Source organism: Astatotilapia calliptera, chromosome 3 (genome assembly GCF_964374335.1).
Source record: "Astatotilapia calliptera chromosome 3, fAstCal68.1, whole genome shotgun sequence".
Lineage (NCBI taxonomy): Eukaryota > Metazoa > Chordata > Actinopteri > Cichliformes > Cichlidae > Astatotilapia > Astatotilapia calliptera.
The window spans coordinates 8,288,179-8,306,804 of NC_137424.1; the positions used below are offsets into that span (position 1 = coordinate 8,288,179).

At 43.7% G+C, this 18,626-nt stretch overlaps 1 protein-coding gene and 1 long non-coding RNA gene across 5 annotated transcripts; one reads left to right on the forward strand and one right to left on the reverse strand.

Moving 5' to 3' along the window:
* Positions 1–1,079: 1,079 nt before the first annotated feature.
* On the reverse strand, positions 1,080–11,829 carry LOC145424200 (uncharacterized). 4 transcript variants are annotated; one of them, XM_080297288.1, is made up of 4 exons: positions 11,693–11,829; positions 9,642–9,747; positions 6,097–7,365; positions 1,080–2,381 (listed from the first exon to the last, which is right to left on the reverse strand). In XM_080297288.1, exons 2-4 carry the CDS (start codon positions 9,657–9,659, stop codon positions 1,689–1,691), a joined length of 1,980 nt encoding a protein of 659 aa, XP_080153414.1. In that variant the 5' UTR covers positions 9,660–9,747; positions 11,693–11,829; the 3' UTR covers positions 1,080–1,688. The 4 variants fall into 4 exon arrangements, with proteins under 4 accessions (XP_080153414.1, XP_080153416.1, XP_080153418.1 ...); XM_080297290.1 differs by having other exon boundaries at positions 11,605–11,819; XM_080297292.1 differs by lacking the exon at positions 11,693–11,829 and having other exon boundaries at positions 1,080–2,378; positions 9,642–9,899.
* Positions 11,830–15,611: 3,782 nt separating this feature from the next.
* LOC145424709 (uncharacterized) lies at positions 15,612–18,403 on the forward strand. Its single transcript, XR_013905712.1, has 2 exons — positions 15,612–17,348; positions 17,499–18,403. It is a non-coding gene; the product is annotated as an uncharacterized LOC145424709 (long non-coding RNA).
* The last annotated feature ends 223 nt before the right edge of the window (positions 18,404–18,626 follow it).

Here is an 18,626-nt window from a genome sequence, read left to right on the forward strand (position 1 = left end):
AACAATAATAAAAACAAAAGCTCTCAGATCCATCAAACCAAGCAGCAGAAAGAACAATAACTGAAGAGAAAACTTTAACCTTGTAGACTTCATTATGTTCCAGCTGCTCTACAGACGCTGTGACCTCGAACTTAAGCAGGTCGTAAAGTATGTGCAGCTCAATAACTTCATAATCAGACCCTGTGGTATTTAGGCAGCAGAACAACTAAGAATAACAACTACAAATAATGTTTTTAGGTTTCTGTTGTACTGCAAGGTTCTGTACAGGAGAACCAAACCAAGAGCAAATATTACGTCTCATTTACACCTGAGCACGAAGAGCCATCAACATTTAGCAAATTGAATCATCTTTGTTTAGATGCAAGAAGAATCATATAGAAATAGAAATCCAGAGCAAAGATATCCTCTAATTCAGCGTAGCACATGTGCAGCTGCTGCGATTCACGTAAGCATTCGGCTCGTCGCTGTTGCAGATTTTTCTCTCGCTGTTCTGGCTCACAGCGCTGCAAACACAAAAATAAATATCCCCAAAGGTGTGAAAGGGAGCTAATTAGTAAGAGTATTGTTACTCTCCGCAGGAGTAGTCCAGCAGTAGAAATCAGTCCAATAACAAGGTGTGTAACATCTAGCAGGGTGACAGAAAAACCCAGGGTAACTTCTAAGGACCTCAACGTCTCTCTCACATTGTGTTTTTTAAACATGCTTCCATTTGTCACTTCAGTCTTTACTCTGAAATACAGGAAGAGAAATCATGGCTGAAACAATTTCTCATGAAACCAGGGGTGTGGTCCAACAGTCAGTTTGGTGAGGAAGGTTCCTAACTGAGAGAAGTGACCCAGAAGTATCTGTGTAGCAGCCACAATGAATCCAGATCATGAGCTTTATTAACTGATCAAAGTCTCTTCTTTCATCTTCTGTATCATTCAGTTTGCATTGGTAATGCCCATTATTGTAATGCTTTTTTAAGACCAGCAAAACTTTATTTCACTTTGGGTTAGCTGGGATAAGTAATGGATGGAGGGAATTTTACTTCAGCCACAGAAATCCTAAACAGGAAGGAGGAGCAGAGTTACAGTGGATCACTATCCAGCAGGGAAACAAGGTTTATTTCAATTTCTTGGCCATGAGTGAGATTTACTGAGTGGGCAAATTAGGGAGACGACACCATTAGATCCCGAGCCCTCCATGTGTTAATCAAGAGACGGCTGCTGTGCTACATCCATAAATAATGAATAAATTAGGAGCTAAAGCTGAAAGGACAGTTTATTTGTACCATCTTCACGTGAACACATTCAAGAACATCACAGATGAAGAAACATTAAAAACTTCCACACTACATAAAGCAAGAAAAATAGTTTTTCTTTCAGGTGGTTTCAGAAAAACAGAAACATCAAACATCTCCAAGACTCTCTTTGAAAGAACTAAAAACCTTTGTTATCATGGTCCAATCATGAGTGAACTCCCCGATGAAGCCTTGTGTGCTAAAACATGTCAGAGTTTTAAAGGTTAAACATGAGTTTCCAAAACGTTTTGCTGGAGAACAATGAACTGTTTGACTGAGTTTCAATCATTTACAGACGAGCAAAACCAGGACAGAGAAAAAAGGACAAAAACTGACTCAGTAAAACAACAGAAAAGAAGATCCCATGTAGATCTGTATTATGTAGAAGTTCAGCCCAGCAACCAGTTCAGTTCAACACAAGTTTAAATGATTCTATCTGAACTCTGTGGAGCCTGATCTCAAGCTTTTTGAGGCTGACACAGAAACCAGAGGATCTTTCTGTGTCTTCAGATTCACTGTGATCCAGTGATGGGAGTGATTTCAGCCCTGAGTGATGGCGCTGATGTTTGCACAGAGCAGACAATGAGGTGAATGTTTGGGCACATTGGTAACAGTGAAACAGTTTATTAGTAACGTGGGATCGTTTGTGTGCAGAGTATGAACTGAGATTCCTGAAGCTCTTGTCACACTGGTCACAGCTGTAGTTTCCTTCCATGTGTGCACGTTCATGCCTGTTACGAGTACTTGAATGTGAGAAGCTTCTCTCACAGTGTCTGCACTTGTGTGGTTTCTCTCCTGTGTGGACTCGTTTGTGTGTTTTAAGCTCACCTGCAGTGGTGAAGGATGACCCACACTGATCACAGAAGTGCTTTTTAACCCCACTGTGAATCAGTTCATGTTGTTTTAACTCACTTGGTGTGGTGAAGCTTCTCCCACATTCTTTGCAGTATTTCAGTTTGTCTCTAGTGTGTCTACGTTGATGTACTTTTAGGGTCTTTTGCCGACTGAAAGTTTTTCCACAGAGGTCACAATGAAAGTCTTTCCCACCACCACAGTGATGACAGGGTTGAGAACTGGATCCATCTGTGTCGCTCTGCTTCTAAACAAAGACACAAAGACAGTGAAAGTCAGTCCTTCAACATTTGTATCCTGAACGTCGCCTGAAATAAAGAGCATCTCTGCAGACGTCCAACTACATTTGACTGTTTCAGTTAACACACTCAGTTTACTGGGCTGCAATAACTACAATACTACCACCATAATACTACAGTAATACTAAAATCATAACTGAAAGGAAAATCTGAATAATCACTCAGAGCTGCTTTTCCATGCAGTAGAATTGCTAACATGCTAACACAGTTTAATGAGCAGAGTTGTTCCAAACATCCATCCATCCATCCATCCATCTTCATCCGCTTTATCCGAGGCCGGGTCGCGGGGGCAGCAGCCTAAGCAAAGAGGCCCAGACCTCCCTCTCCCCAGCCACCTCCTCCAGCTTATCCGGGGGAACACCAAGGCGTTCCCAGGCCAGCCGAGAGATATAATCTCTCCAGCGTGTCCTGGGTCTGCCCCGGGGCCTCCTCCCGGTGGGACATGCCTGGAACACCTGACCCAGGAGGCGCCCAGGGGGCATCCTTGTCAGATGCCCGAACCACCTCAGCTGGCTCCTTTCAATGTGGAGCAGCAGCTGCCCTACTCTGAGCCCCTCCCGGATGGCCGAACTTCTCACCCTATCTCTAAGGGAGAGGCCAGCCACCCTTCGGAGGAAGCTCATTTCTGCCGCTTGTATCCGCGATCTCGTTCTTTCGGTCACTACCCACAGCTCGTGGCCATAGGTGAGGGTAGGGACGTAGATCGACCGGTAAATTGAGAGCTTCGCTTTTACACTCAGCTCCCTCTTCACCACGACGGACCGGTGCAGCGTCCGCATTACTGCAGCCGCAGCCCCAATCCGTCTGTCGATCTCCGGCTCCCTTCTCCCATCACTCGCGAACAAGACCCCGAGATACTTGAACTCCTCCACTTGGGGCAGGAACTCATCCCCGACCCGGAGTGGGCACTCCACCCTTTTCCGGCTGAGAACCATGGCCTCAGATTTGGAGGTGCTGATCCTCATTCCCGCTGCTTCACACTCGGCTGCGAACCGTTCCAGTGCGAGCTGGAGGCCCTCACCCGATGGAGCCAACAGAACCACATCATCTGCAAAAATCAGAGATGAGATTCTGAGGCCACCAAAGCGAAAGCCCTCCGCCACTTGGCTGCGCCTAGAAATCCTGTCCATAAAAATTATGAACAGAACCGGAGACAAAGGGCAGCCCTGGCGGAGCCCATCACCCACCGGGAACGAGTCCGACTTATTGCCGGCAATGCGAACCAAGCTCTTGCAACGGTCGTATAGGGATCGAATGGCCCGTAGCAATGGGCCAGACACCCCATACTCCCGCAACACCTCCCACAGGACACCCCGAGGGACACGGTCGAATGCCTTCTCCAAGTCCACAAAACACATGTAGACTGGTTGGGCAAACTCCCATGCACCCTCAAGTATCCTGGAGAGGATAAAGAGCTGGTCCAGTGTTCCGCGACCAGGACGAAAACCGCATTGTTCCTCCTGTATCCGAGGTTCGACTAGCGGACGAACTCTCCTTTCCAGCACCCTGGCATAGACTTTCCCAGGGAGGCTGAGGAGTGTGATCCCCCTGTAGTTGGAACACACCCTCCGGTCCCCCTTCTTAAAGATGGGGACCACCACCCCGGTCTGCCAGTCCACAGGTACTGCCCCTGATCTCCACGCAACATTGCAGAGGCGTGTCAACCAGGACAGCCCTACAACGTCCAGAGCCTTCAGGAACTCGGGGCGGACCTCATCAACACCAGGGGCTCTGCCACCAAGGAGTTGTTTAACTGCCTCAGTGACCTCGCCCCCGGAAATTGGTGGGTCATTCCCCTCATCCCCAGACTCTGCTTCCTCCTCGGAAGACGTGTCAGTAGGATTAAGGAGGTCCTCGAAGTATTCCTTCCACCGCCCGACAATTTTCTCAGTCGACGTCAGCAGCGCTCCGCCAGCACTATACACAGTGCAGGTAGAGCACCGCTTTCCCCTCCTGAGACGCCTGACGGTTTGCCAGAATCTCTTCGAGGCAGTCCGAAAGTCTTTTTCCATGGCCTCTCCGAACTCCTCCCACACCCGAGTTTTTGCTTCAGCCACTGCCCGAGCCGCATTCCGCTTGGCCTGTCGATACCTGTCGGCTGCCTCCGGAGTCCCACAGGCCAACCAAGCCCGATAGGACTCCTTCTTCAGCCTGGTGGCTCCCTTGACCTCTGGTGTCCACCATTTGGTTCGGGGATTACCACCGCGGCAGGCACCAACCACCTTGCGGCCGCAGCTCAATGCAGCAGCTTCGGCAATGGAGACGCTGAACATGGTCCATTCGGACTCAATGTCCCCAGTCTCCCTCGGAATGCTGTTGAAGCTCTGCCGGAGGTGTGCGTTGAAGATCTCGCGGACTGGGGCCTCTGCTAGACGTTCCCAGCACACCCTCACTACGCGTTTAGGTGCACCAGGTCTGTCCAGCGTCCTCCCCCGCCACCTGATCCAACTCACCACCAGGTGGTGATCAGTTGACAGCTCAGCCCCTCTCTTTACCCGAGTGTCCAGAACATATGGTCACAGGTCTGCTGATACGATTACAAAATCGATCATCGACCTACGGCCTAGAGCGTCCTGGTGCCACGTGCACTTATGGACACTCTTATGTTCGAACAGGGTGTTCGTTATGGCCAAACTGTGATTAGCACAGAAGTCCAATAACAAAGCACTGCTCGGGTTCAGATCAGGGAGGCCGTTCCTCCCAATCACGCCCCTCCAGGTCTCGCTGTCGTTACCCACGTGAGCATTGAAGTCTCCCAGCAGGACAACAGAGTCTCCAGGTGGAGCACCCTCCAGCACCCCCCCCCCCCCCCCCCAGGGACTCTAAGAAGGCTGGGTACTCTGAACTGCCACTCGGCGCATAAGCGCAGATGACAGTCAGGACCCGTTCCCCGACCCTAAGGCGCAGGGAACAAACCCTCTCGTCCACCGGGAAAAACCCCAACGTACCGGCAGCAAGCCGAGGGGATATTAGAATACCCACCCCAGCCCGCCGCCTCTCACCAGGGGCAACTCCAGACTGAGACAGAGTCCAGCCCCTCTCCAGGAGACTGGTTCCAGAGCCCAAGCCATGTGTAGAGGTGAGCCCGACTATATCTAGCCGGTACCTCTCAACCTCACGCACTAACTCAGGCTCCTTCCCCACCAGAGAGGTGACATTCCATGTCCTTATTGCCAGTCTTGGCAGCCGGGGGTCAGTCCGCCAGGGCCTCCGCTCCTGGCCGCCACCCGGCACACAATGCACCCGACCCCTATGGCGCCTCCTGCGGGTGGTGGGCCTGCGGGAGGATGGGCCCATGTCTCCTCTTCGGGCTGTGCCCGGCCGGGCCCCATGGACTAAGGCCCGGCCACCAGACGCTCGTCCTCGGGCACCCTCCCCGGGCCTGGCTCCAGGGCGGGGCCCCGGTAACCCTATCCCGGGCAGGGTAAACTGTTCCCTCGGTGTCCTTTTCATAAGGGTCTTTTGAATCGCTCTTTGTCTGGTCCCTCACCCAGGGCCAATTTGCCATGGGAGACCCTACCAGGGGGCAAAAGCCCCCAGACAACATAGCCCCTGGGATCCCTGGGACACACAAACCCCTCCACCACGATAAGGTAGTGATTCAAGGAGGAGGTGTTCCAAACAGTCAGGCTAAAATGACAAGATAACAATATAAATACATACCTCACAGTAGCTGCACTTGTAGAGTCTCTTTCTGGTGTGGATCTGTTGGTGTTGTCTCAGGTGACGTGGAGATTTAAAAGTCTTCTCACACAGGTCACATTGATAAGGTCTCTCCTCAGTGTGGGTAAACATGTGTCGTTGTAAGTCTGTGTGACTTATAAACTCTTTGCCACACTGTTCACAGCAGTACACATCATGTCTGGTGTGAATGCGTAGGTGTGTATTTCGGCTCCCTCTCTGGCTGAAAGTTTTTCCACAGATGTCACAGCTGTATGCCTTAATTCCAGAGTGGGTAACTAGATGCTTCTGTAAGTGGCTACTGTGAGTAAAAGCTCTGCCACACTGATCACAGCTGTATGCCTTAATTCCAGAGTGGATAACTAGATGCTTCTGTAAGTTGCTACTGTGAGTAAAAGCTCTGCCACACTGATCACAGCTGTATGCCTTAATTCCAGAGTGGGTAACTAGATGACTCTGTAAGTGGCTACTGTGAGTAAAAGCTCTGCCACACTGATCACAGCTGTATGCCTTAATTCCAGAGTGGGTAACTAGATGCTTCTGTAAGTTGCTACTGTGAGTAAAAGCTCTGCCACACTGATCACAGCTGTACGCTTTAACTCCACTGTGGACGAGTTGGTGTTGTTTTAGGGAACCCTTCAAGGAAAAAGACTTTCCACACAAGTCACAGCTAAACGGTCTCTCTCCAGTGTGGATGACCTGATGCCGTTTTAGTGAAGCTTTCAGAGTAAACTCCATCCCACACTCGTCACAGCTGTATGGCTTAATTCCAGAGTGGGTAACTAGATGCTTCTGTAAGTTGCTACTGTGAGTAAAAGCTCTGCCACACTGATCACAGCTGTACGCTTTAACTCCACTGTGGATGACCTGATGCTGTTTTAGTGAAGCCCTCACAGTAAAACCCATCCCACACTCGTCACAGCTGTATGGCTTAATTCCAGAGTGGGTAACTAGATGACTCTGTAAGTGGCTACTACGAGTAAAAGCTCTGCCACACTGATCACAGCTGTACGCTTTAACTCCACTGTGGATGAGTTGGTGTCTTTTTAGAGCATCCTTGAAGGAAAAAGACTTTCCACACAAGTCACAGCTGAACGGTCTCTCTCCAGTGTGGATGACCTGATGCCGTTTTAGTTTACCCTTCTCAGTAAAACCCTTCCCACACTCGTCACAGTTGTGTTTTTTCTCTCCCTTTCTTCTGTGAGGTTTGTCGGCCTCCTGAGAGCGCTGACTTCTGGCTCCATGTTGGTCCTGCAGTGACAGAGATACAAACAGAGGCAGTGAGTGAAATGCAGTCGTGGAACAAACTCAACCTTCAAACTCCATTAACACTAGTTTTAAACCTGAAGGTGGAGCGTGGCACCAAACACCTTAAAGGTCTCTTATCCCCACCTGCTGGTAGTTCTAACACATTACATCCAACCTGCTGTTAAAGATAATTCATGACTGTTCAAACACTAAAATCATGCCCATCCCTCCTGATTGTGTACACACACACACACACACACACACACACACACACACACACACACACACACAATTTTATAATTTTGATTATTTTGTTGTTTCCTATTACATATTTCTATAATTTGTATAGATTTATACATAATTATTCAGTGATAATAAATCCTATGTTTGTTTATTCTAAAGGAACTCGATATATGATCCAATGTTGATCTCCACACAGCTGTTGTCACTAACGGCGCACTCGCTTACGTCACTGTCGTGAGACATTCTCGCAAAGAAATCACGGTTTTAGTAACGCAGCGTTCCTACGGGAAAGTAACGGTAATCTAATTACCGTTTTTGCAATAGTAATCCCTTACTTGGGTTACAAGTAACACGTTACTGCCCATCTCTGGTCCTGAATCAGTCTTATTAGGTAATGTTCAAATAATGTGATCATCCCAGTGTTTCCAGTGTGGGAGAAAGTACTCAGGGCCTTCAAGTTACACACTATGAAAGGCAGCAACAAGTTTAATGTTCAGAAACCTAAAGTCTGTATCAGCAGCAGGATGGAGCTAAAAATAAATGTTGGTTTCAGTTCTATGAAGCTTTGAGTATTTTGGATCAGTAGCTGCTGTGTTTGTTGCATCACATTGCTGTAACTGTTTATATGCTTTATATATTCTGAGCTAAGTTGATCTATAGTGTTACATCATATTCTATAAGGATGTTATGTGTTTGTAGACTTTCTGCCCAGTTTGACCCATTTAGCAGAAGTCAGCCTGTTTAAGGCTCTGATATCTATTCTGTGTGACTTACAGCAGTTATGACATGGTCTGATTTTCTCACCCAATAAAGGAATATTTCATATATCAGTCTACTCTTCATTCTATTAGACACAGTTATCACAGCTCCTACATTTGCTTTTTACACATATATGTAAGCATTGAGCCACATTTAGTACCAACATATTAAATGAACAATATTTGTCTCTTATATATGATACATCTGTATACACACTGTCACAGATACTTGTCTGTGAGTGAAGTGATTAATATAATAACTATAATATTGGCCATATTATATTTACATTACCACAGTGAGGTGACTTTAGTCTCATGAACAACATCAGCTAATTGTTATTTACAGCTAATCTTAAACGACTGTTCAGCACAGAAATGAAGCCCAACAATCATGTTTCACAGTCCTGTAGTCTCAGCCTCAGATACTCATCAAATCACACAGAGCTCATGTAGAAACAAATGAACTAAATATGTTCTCCTTCATTTCTGTCAAACAAAGCTGTATGAAACGTTTCCAGCTGTTAGTATCATGGTTGCTAGGCAACCTGGGCAGCGCGACGGAGGCTAGACGTCCCATTTCACGAGCCTACGAGCCTCGCACTTCGGCCTTAGCGGTCTTTGAGTACGCGGCCCTTGAGGACTTTAAAGCTGCAGAACCTGAATCGGGATACAGCCATGATGATCTCCAGCCTCGTGCTCGCCAACATTCTCACCTGAGTTAAGAAGACGATCACTGAAATGGTCTCAGCAGGTCCTTTGATGACAGCAATGAAATGCAGTGGTAAGGCTTTTTGGGGATTAAGTTCGTTTTCATGGCAAAGAAGGACGATGCAGTTCATCTGATCACTCCTCATAACATTCTGGAGTGCAGGCAAAATGCTATTATAAAAACTTAAGCAGCAACTTCTCCAGGTTCCAATATTTATGCAATTCTCAAACCTTTTGGCCACGACTGTATAACCTCTTCTGAAGTTTAGTGGATATTATACATGGTTATGCTCAGGATGTGTCGGCCAGTTTCCACTGGAAACGCCTTTTGGTTAAACTGTCAGCGAGGAATTTGCATTTGCACTGTTACATTTTTATATAACTTTAATGCACATAAACAACAGCTGCTTGTTTCAGTGAAAATACATTGATGGGTTTTTAATAAAGTTGTGCAGCTGTAAAGTATTTTATCTGGTGTCAATTCTATCGTCAGCTACATCGTTATGGCAAATGTTCAAATGTATATGGTGATAAATATCTTTGGTCATATGGTCCTGCTCTGTCTGTCACCTTCTGTGTTGAGCTCATTGTTTCCTCTGTAGTGGCTGAGCTGAGTCCAAGTAGCTGAAAATGTTCCTCTGCTGCTCCGTCAGACTCTCCTCCTCCTGCTGATCAGCTGGGACACAAAACAGATCTTTGTTAGGCTCCACACTGCACTGAAGAGTCAAAGTGTCTCATATGTTCATCTGACAAGTAAAAGAACACATTTTTGTTTCCCGAGGTGGGCAACTTGTTGGAAACAAACACAAAAGCTTTGAGCACTGATACCTGCCATTGCTGGCATTGAAAGATGCAACCCCAGCAATGTGGATTGTCAAGACTCAAACCAATCATCAAGCAAAGACAACAGGGATCATTTGTTTCTGTTTATTTAGCATTCACAGCATTTGTAGTTGCCTTCTGTGCAGGGGAAGTCCACGCACACTGTGTGGTACCGCCATCCGCAGAAGGTGCATTCAACCTCTGTAAGAGAAACGAGGTTGTCTGAGACTGAAATGATATTCACTAAAGAAGTGGTGATTTGTAAAACTTCAAGTGTATGATAAGGTGAAAACAAATACACAACTGCATGTCATGTAGTTGAAGGTTTTTTTTCTTTTGGAAGACCGGAAAACAGTGAACGTTATAAATTAGTCCTTTATTTATCCAGGTAAAAAAAAATCTCATTGAGATTAAGAGAGACCTGGCGTCATGGCAACACAAGTCACATACCACACAGGTATATAACATTTAAAACAAACACAATATCCCAACATGTGTAACAAATGTATTGTGCTTGAAACAAATTCAGAATAGGTGATAAAGCAGCTGCACATGTGTGTCACGAGTAAATCTGGCTGTATAACAAACAGAAACAAGTGATGCTGCTGTCTTTGCTCAACGGTTGGTTTGAGTCTTGACAATCCACATTGCTGCCATCTTTCAATATGTTGAATGCACCAGTGTAAGTGCAGCCACTCAGACTCAATGTGTTCATAGAAACAGGCGCAGATGTGTCACGAGTTCATCCAGCAGTAGCTATGGCACTTGGCCACAGGGGGCAGCAGTGGACTGACCTGCATTCGAGACTGCTCCAGCTGCTCTGTGACAGTCAGTAGATCTGCTACAAATTGCAGATCATATGCAAGTTTTGGAAATGACATTATAAATATTCCTAACTTAGCCACGGCAGCATTGTTGATGTATTACCTATATACTACAAATTATTCCACCTGCTGAAAAGTGGATCTAATGTGGGCGGACTCACACTTAGCAAATAAACCTGTGATGTGAGAATGTAATCAAACTGTTGATCAGAGGCAAAGTAATTTAAAGTTTATGATGCTATCGTCTAATGTTAGCTGACATGATGTTAGCTTGTAAACTTATGTTGTTGTCTGGGTCTCATGTCTGATCTGATGATAATAACTGTGACAACACAGAGATTAAATAAAGGACGTTGGTGGGACTTCTTATGTTAGAACTACAACTTCAGTTAAGGAGTGAGACGTAAGGTGACAAGGAGAATGAAGAGAATGAGAAAGAAGTAACTGGGAAGAGAAAATGAAAACAAAAATTTGAAATGATCAAATTTGTGTTAACAGATGATGGTGATTTTAAAAATTCAAGTAATTTAAAGGTTTTATCCTATTTGTTGTTGTTTTTTTCATATTCTTCTATTTGCAAGAGGTTATTAATAAAACAGGTTCTCTTTCTGGTTTCTCTTTTTGGACGCACTCTCTACAGCTTATCACATCCAAAATGGCGGATGTCAAGTACAAAACCTCGACAGAAACAATCAGCAAGAATTTTAGCATCAGTCCAAAATAAAACTGTCCAACTACAGAGTTTTAAAATCCAACTAAACTATGAACAGAGATCTTTTACAAATAGGCTATTGATGAGATGACAGTGGTAACAAAAACGTACACATCCGCGCACACAGACAAAATGGCGGGAGAGCGTTTAACGGTCGACCTCATGAGTCCGTTACCGTGAACTATGGAGCGGCAGATTTGTGCTGGAACTGAGCTGCACACAGCTGATGTTAGCCAGGAAACATTACACACTGCTAACGTTACCTTCACACGGAGCTCCACACGGAGACGATCAGCGTCAGGCACAAACACCAAGTTCAGAAAAGAGGAACTTTGAGCAGGAAGGAAAGAGTCAGAGCGGCGTTTGAGGACACGTTTACAACCACGAACATCAGAATCTGTCTGTGCTGCATTCAAGTGCAAGTTCGAAACTCACTAATCTCTGTCATGTTGTCCAAAGATGATTTATTTCTGCTGGTTTTCTTGTTTGAAACACAAACATGTGTCAGCACTTTGTTGTTCTTCACCCTGCAGCATTTGAATATTTCAGGAGTAAACTGATCATAAATTCATGAAGTCATGACTGAAAGTGCAGACTGAGAGTGGATCACATGATGTTTGAGGTGTGTCATGTGACATGTTCAGTATTGTCACACATGTCTAGATTGTCCCTGATATCATAGCTGCTCAAACACTGATGATTATATTTGAAGAATTATTCCTGATGGCAGCAAAGTTTGAATGGAGCTCTCTGTCTGTGCTGATTTGTCGCCCTCTGGAGGTCAAAGCACAAACTGCATGATGTCACTGTAACCACCACAGAGACAGGAAGTGTTTTTAAATGATGAAATATGTCAGTGATGCTGATAGTGTGTTCATCACAGACGTTCAGGCTTCGTGTTGACATGAATCAAAGTTAATGTCATTATGGACCAAGGACAGTACTCTGGGTCTCCTGCAGAACAACTCGAGCTGTGATACCTGAATGAAGAGCCTCTGCTGCTTTAAAGAAGGAGGCTCGAGGCAGCGCTGAGGTGCAGACCAACCAGCTTTTATTCAGCAACTTTAACAGAAGGATCAGAAAAATAAAACTATACAGCACAGTGATGCTGACTGAAGCCACAGCATTAAACTAAACAAGCATCTGATCATCTTTAACAACATCTAATAAATAATGACAACTATTTAATCCTGTATTTCCTACAATAAAGCCTGTTCAGATATTTGTTGCTGATGGAAATGTAAAAGGCTCCCAGGAACCAAAGGACAAAAACAGAGGCAACAGTCACAGCTGCAAAGGATCCCCTAACACATTAACTGGTTCGAAGATATTTTCTAGCTCTGCAGAGGAGCTTGATTGCACGGACAGTAAAAAGTGGATTCAATAACAGCAGCGAGCGCTGAGTGATATAACGGTGCTGCGAGCAGCAGTGCAAAGGCTCACACAGAGACAGCAGCTACACTGTGTGTGGATGTGATCCACAGTCACAGCTGTGGGTTTCAGTCAGTGTGTCTCTAACTTCATGGTCACATTTCAAAGCTTATTGGAGCCAGAAGATGTTCAAGTAAAAGATTTATTGCTGTACTCGTCTACCAGGATAACAGGAGGTTCATAAAGCTGTGTAATACTTCAGCTTTCCATCATGGAGTAGTAGTTGTGTCCCTTTGTGTTTATTAGTGTGTTCACACGTCTACTTTAACTTCACTCTGTAATGACAGGATTCAAATCACTGATAAATACATACATGCTGACTCTGAGTCTCAGTGAAGGAGGAAAGGATGGATGAAGGCAGCCTAGTGTGGGTCATGTGTGTCCAGCAGTCATCCAGGGCCTGGATCCATCTGTAACAGGAAGACAAAGTCCAGCCTGTAATCATCCTATCAGGCACAGCGTTTCCATCCAGCATCCTGACGACGCTAACAACCCGTCAAACGTCTCCTCTGGTCCACAGAAGTCACACTTCCTGTGTCGTGTTTACCTTTTTAAGTGTGCTATTCAAGCCTGTGTGACCAACTCTGACTCTCCAGATTCCATCCTGGTCTCTGCTGCAGCTTCTTCTACACGACTGTTTTCTGTATAATAATATCTGCCTTTCCCGTCTCTGTCCCAGTGTGCCTGCCACTCGTCCTTCATCTTTACCTTCATTATACTCTTCACCTCACTTTCACTGTATTTTATAGTCAAACCTGCACGACTTCTTCTTGCTGCACCTTTTTAAACTTATCGTCCTGTTCATTGCATCAACACCGATATTCACAGGGAGCCATAAGAAATCCACTTCTATCCCTCTGTGTTTGATTCTATACAGTAAATGAAGTATATCAAAAACAATATGTTGCCTAGAGTCTGAAGACATATCACCTGTACTCACTAGCACGCTGCTAGAGTCCCAGCAAACCACATACCTCCATATTGGTGCATCCTCCACACAGTTCAAGCCAGTAACATCACTACCAGCTCCCAGTATAAACTGCCACATCATCTGTAATTCTTTTACTCATCACCAAACTTATTTGTGGGAGAACAAATGCAGCAGCCGTTCTTTTATCTGACAGTGTTGACGCATCAGTAAATATCCTCACATGACCTGAGGACTTTCCCACTATATGAACCTTCTTTTAGTCGCCCCTCCTCCCTCGCCACAAGCTTCCTTTACAACATAACTTATAAAAAACAACTTTATTGACAATCAGCAATAACAATTACAGACAGTCTAGAAGAAGAATCACATGATCAAGGAGCAGAAGTTTATGGTTTTAATAGCTTTTACATTTTGGGAAAGTTTTAAAAACATTGTTTGGTTTTCTTTCTAAAGCGTTGAAAGGACGGCTTTGCATCAGAACAGTAAGATCAGCAAATGAATCCATTAAAGTTCTTTTGCCTTGTTTGCAAAAGAAGCCAAACAACATTTGTGTCACAAAGAGAGACTTCAGAACAGATCAAAGATCACAAACATCAGGCACTGATGGAAACAGCCAAACACAGAAACAGAGGCACCAGCAGGTGAAGGAGGCCTGTTGTAGAAATGACTCTGAGTGCTCAGGTAGAAACGCATGAAGAACCAGTGCGTCTAATATTTGGAAACCAATCTGTGTTTGAGCGTCCTGGATGAAACACAGATCATGTTGCAGAGCGAGGACGTCGTCTTTCCTCCCGAGTGTGTAACTACAGGACGTGTGCAGCAGGTTTAATCGTCCTCCTGACAGTTACTGATGAACGAGTCCTTCAGGGAGGCTCCAGGATCACTGTGGCTTTTACCAGCTGCTGCTAAACTGAGAGGTGTTGCTGCTTCATGTGTGAAGATGTTTGCATGGCTTTAACAGTGCAGACGTTCCTCATGTGCACACATTTCATATGTTTTATTGTGATGTTTAGTAACATCTGCTTTCCTCCTTCAGGCAGACGATAAAGTGAGCTCAGCCTTAAACATGTGGAGAGAACGTTTGACCGACAGTCCTGGGACGACTGCAGAACAATGGTTTGTTTTTAATGATAAAGTTTCATAATGGAAATAAATGCTGAGCCTGTTTCATGATGTTGGCCCTGCAGCATCAGGCAGGATTAATACTGTAACAAACGTGTGTCACAGTTATAATGACTTTAAATGAAGACTTGGGTTGGATGGAGATGTCAGCTGGATTTGTGCTGACTGTCACTTTAAATGTTTTCAGTTCAGCTTCTAAATCTACTTTTGTATAATGTTTGCTGAGTTTTGCACTTCATGACGCTTTTAAGAAGAGCCAATAAATCCTGACTTTACACCAAAATAAAGGTTTGATGTGTTTAGTGTGACAGTGGAGGAGAGCGCACATAATAAGAGTCATTAACAGAATGGTGACAATTATAATCTGTCTCATTTTAGGAGCAGCTCACAGGCACAACAGACTACAGAGCAATCAAAGCACCAGTTAAACGTCCATGTGACCGGCTTACAGCCAATGAACAATCAGTCCCCACTGTCCCCACCAACATCACTGTACTGGAAAGACTGTGCTGCCATGGTCAGAGATGAACTGGTACTAAAATGTAAGGCAGCTGATGTGTGTGGCCTTAGCAGCACAAATGCATCACGGCTGCAACGCTGCAGTGTGTTTAAACATTTGAACATTTCTGTGGCTTCAAACCAGCAGCTCCTCTGTACTCAGTCATGTTTGTGTGTCTGTCAAAGTGATTGTTGTCTTTAAAAAGCCTTTTGTGTTTGAGTTTTGTGAGCAGTGCCGAGCTTCTCTGTAGTCTAAGCCGAGTCGATATATTTGATTCCATGTTTGGTGTGATTTTCAAAGTCAGCAGCAGCAAACCCATACGGTAAAAAAATACATTTTTCCTGGCCAAAATATATTTCAAATATATGGTAAATATATTTTGTATTTGTGATGCTCCAAAAAAATATATTTTTGAAATTGAAAATATATTTCTTTCAAACCAAAATACATTTCAAAACATATTTTAGGGTGAAGAAAATACATTTCCAACCTTACAGTAGAATGTATATCAAAGTATCCTTTATTTAAAATATATTTAGTGCAATAATGATGATAATGATAACAATACTAAAAGTAACATGTTTTATGCACATCTGCAAAAAACAGTTGGATTCAAACAAAACAGAGTCAAAGGTCTATCACGAATTAGGTTGTTTATTCATTTGCTTACAGTATTTCACATTACACAATATCTCACTATAATGTAGCGTTCATTGACTTTGAAATTATCTGTCAGTGATACAGTAAACAAGATACAACAACTGCTATGTACACTTTAGTTTTTGACAATATATACAATTTAGTACTTAAAGGAACACACTCCACTGTTTTGGAAATAGGCTCATTCTCCATCTCCCTCAGAGTTAAAAATGCAGCGTCTTCTTTCTAGATCCGTACGTTAATAGGGCTCTGGAGCGTGATCTTACGGGATGGGGCGTAGCCAGGATTTTTGGTCAAGGCGCCATATTAGCAGGCCAAACAAATGCTTGCTGTGTGGTCGGTTGTAATGTTAGATTGCACTACTGACAAAGGAATAAGCTTGAAAACAGGCTCTCTTTTCATTGTTTCCTCACCTGGAAACATCATGAGGGAGCTTATGTGTTGGATGTTACCAAAAGAAGGCGTCTAGCCTGGATAGCAGCTGCGAGACGAGCTGATATTCAGTTCTCTACCAGCCACAGATATCTGTTGGTGTGCTCCAGTATTTTCATTCAGGTAAGTTCTAAATAAGTTCATATTATTCTTTATAGCCTGTTAATTTTATTTTCAATGCGCTCTGAGATCATAGCACAAACTTAGAACAAACATGCAGAACTACCTTCTATTTATAGAGTTGCTAATTATTTGGCATTATTGCAACAAACCAGCCTATGAAATGAATGAAACAAATCCTGACTGGGTTCCAACACTACACATGGGGCACTACGAAATCCCTGCTTCAAACTACATGCTACATACCACCATGCCAATCAGATTACTTCTTCCATGTGAGGGTAAAAAGGTGACCTTCCTGGATAAGATGGCAAAGGTTTGCTGCGTTTTGGTGAACATGTGCCCCAGTGTGGTAGTAAAACCAGGGAAAAATGCTCTTGTTAAATACTCTTAAGTCTTGTGCTGTTTATGTAGTGATAAGTTTTCTTTTTTTTTTTTTTTCCTTTTTTCTCTTCTTTTTTTTTCTCCTTCTCTTTTTACAGTTGCAGAAACATATAGGTGATTGCTGTAACGTATGTTTTAATTTTGAAATTAAAGCAGCCTTTTTTCCGTTAAAAGGTTCTTTGTGAGGATCAATCCAGACATGGGAACAAAATGCCCTGCAAAACTTGGTACAAGCCGCAAGACAGGTCGTGTCGTAAAGAGGAAGGTTACAAGAATCAGCCCTCGGATCACCACCTTCCTCCAGCGGCTCTCTGAGTTTGAATGGAGGACTTCCAACTAGGTAAGAACAGAGATGATAATATCTTTTACATAGCTGATAATTATATACATACTGTACACACATCCATACAACAGTATGAATGATCTCAGACAGATGTGAACAAGTGAATAACCTGAGCAAACATGAATATTGATGATGTGTCTTTGACAGGTGGTGATAAAGACTACGCTGAACCCGACCATCCTGGTAACGGAAATCTAAATCCCATGTCACATTCTATTTCCTGGGACCCACTGATAATTATTACATTTTGTAAATGAGTTTTGTTTTACAATTGTAATAGTTTATTTAATGTTCATGCTGGTGGGTTTGTCCTGTTTTTAGTGGAATGAAAAACTGTTTTCCTTAAAAAAAATCAGACAGAAAGGTGAAGGACTGTGTAGTTTTCATGTACGCTTCTATTTATTTTGGTTATTGGCATTGTTTTTATTCAGTTGAAAAATGTTTTTCTTGTTAAAAAAAATCAACAATAAATGTTGGTTTAATTCACTATTCTGAGACTACTTTATTTTTTTATTTTTTTTTGTCCCGTTTGGATCTATAGCCATCAGAATTGTTGTCTTGAGGCCAAGAAAGATGCCAAGCGGATTTATTTTACCAAGTGGATCATCATGGCCTTGCCATATTGGTCCATTTGATTGACCTTTATTATAATTATGAATTTATTTTATTTTCAGTTGCAAACGGGACAGACATGACTGGGGGATAGGACAGGGGGAAAGAATGAAAGAAAGAGGGGGAGAGAAAGAAAGAAAACCAAAGGGGAGAAGAGACGGTGAGAAGGGGGGGAAGAGAGAAAAAAAAACAAACAACAAAAAAAAAACTCCTGGGTCACCTGTATGGAGAAAAAAAAAAACAGAGGAGACAGCAAACAACAAAGAGCAACATAATAATAGAAAAAAAAGCACCATCACAATAAACTAGCTAGCCATAGATATCAATAGTTACTAAATAATAAACGATATTGTGCAGCACGCAGGATAGACAGCGCACAGTGTGCTTTGAGGCAGCAGCCAAGAAAGCTGTAGTCCGCGTCTGTGAATACACATGTGTACACCTGTGTGCATACCTGTGTGGATCAGCATGCTTGCATTCCAAAGGTTTCTCCATGTGATAAGTGATAAGTTTTCAAAAGAGACAGTAAATTACAGAATGCTAGTAGTGGGTGATATTATACAAATGCTGTCATGATTTTATGTGAACATTTTGTCATTTGTAAACTATACATAACATTTTTTCTACATTGTAACTGATGTGATGTTCGACAAAGTGCTTTTA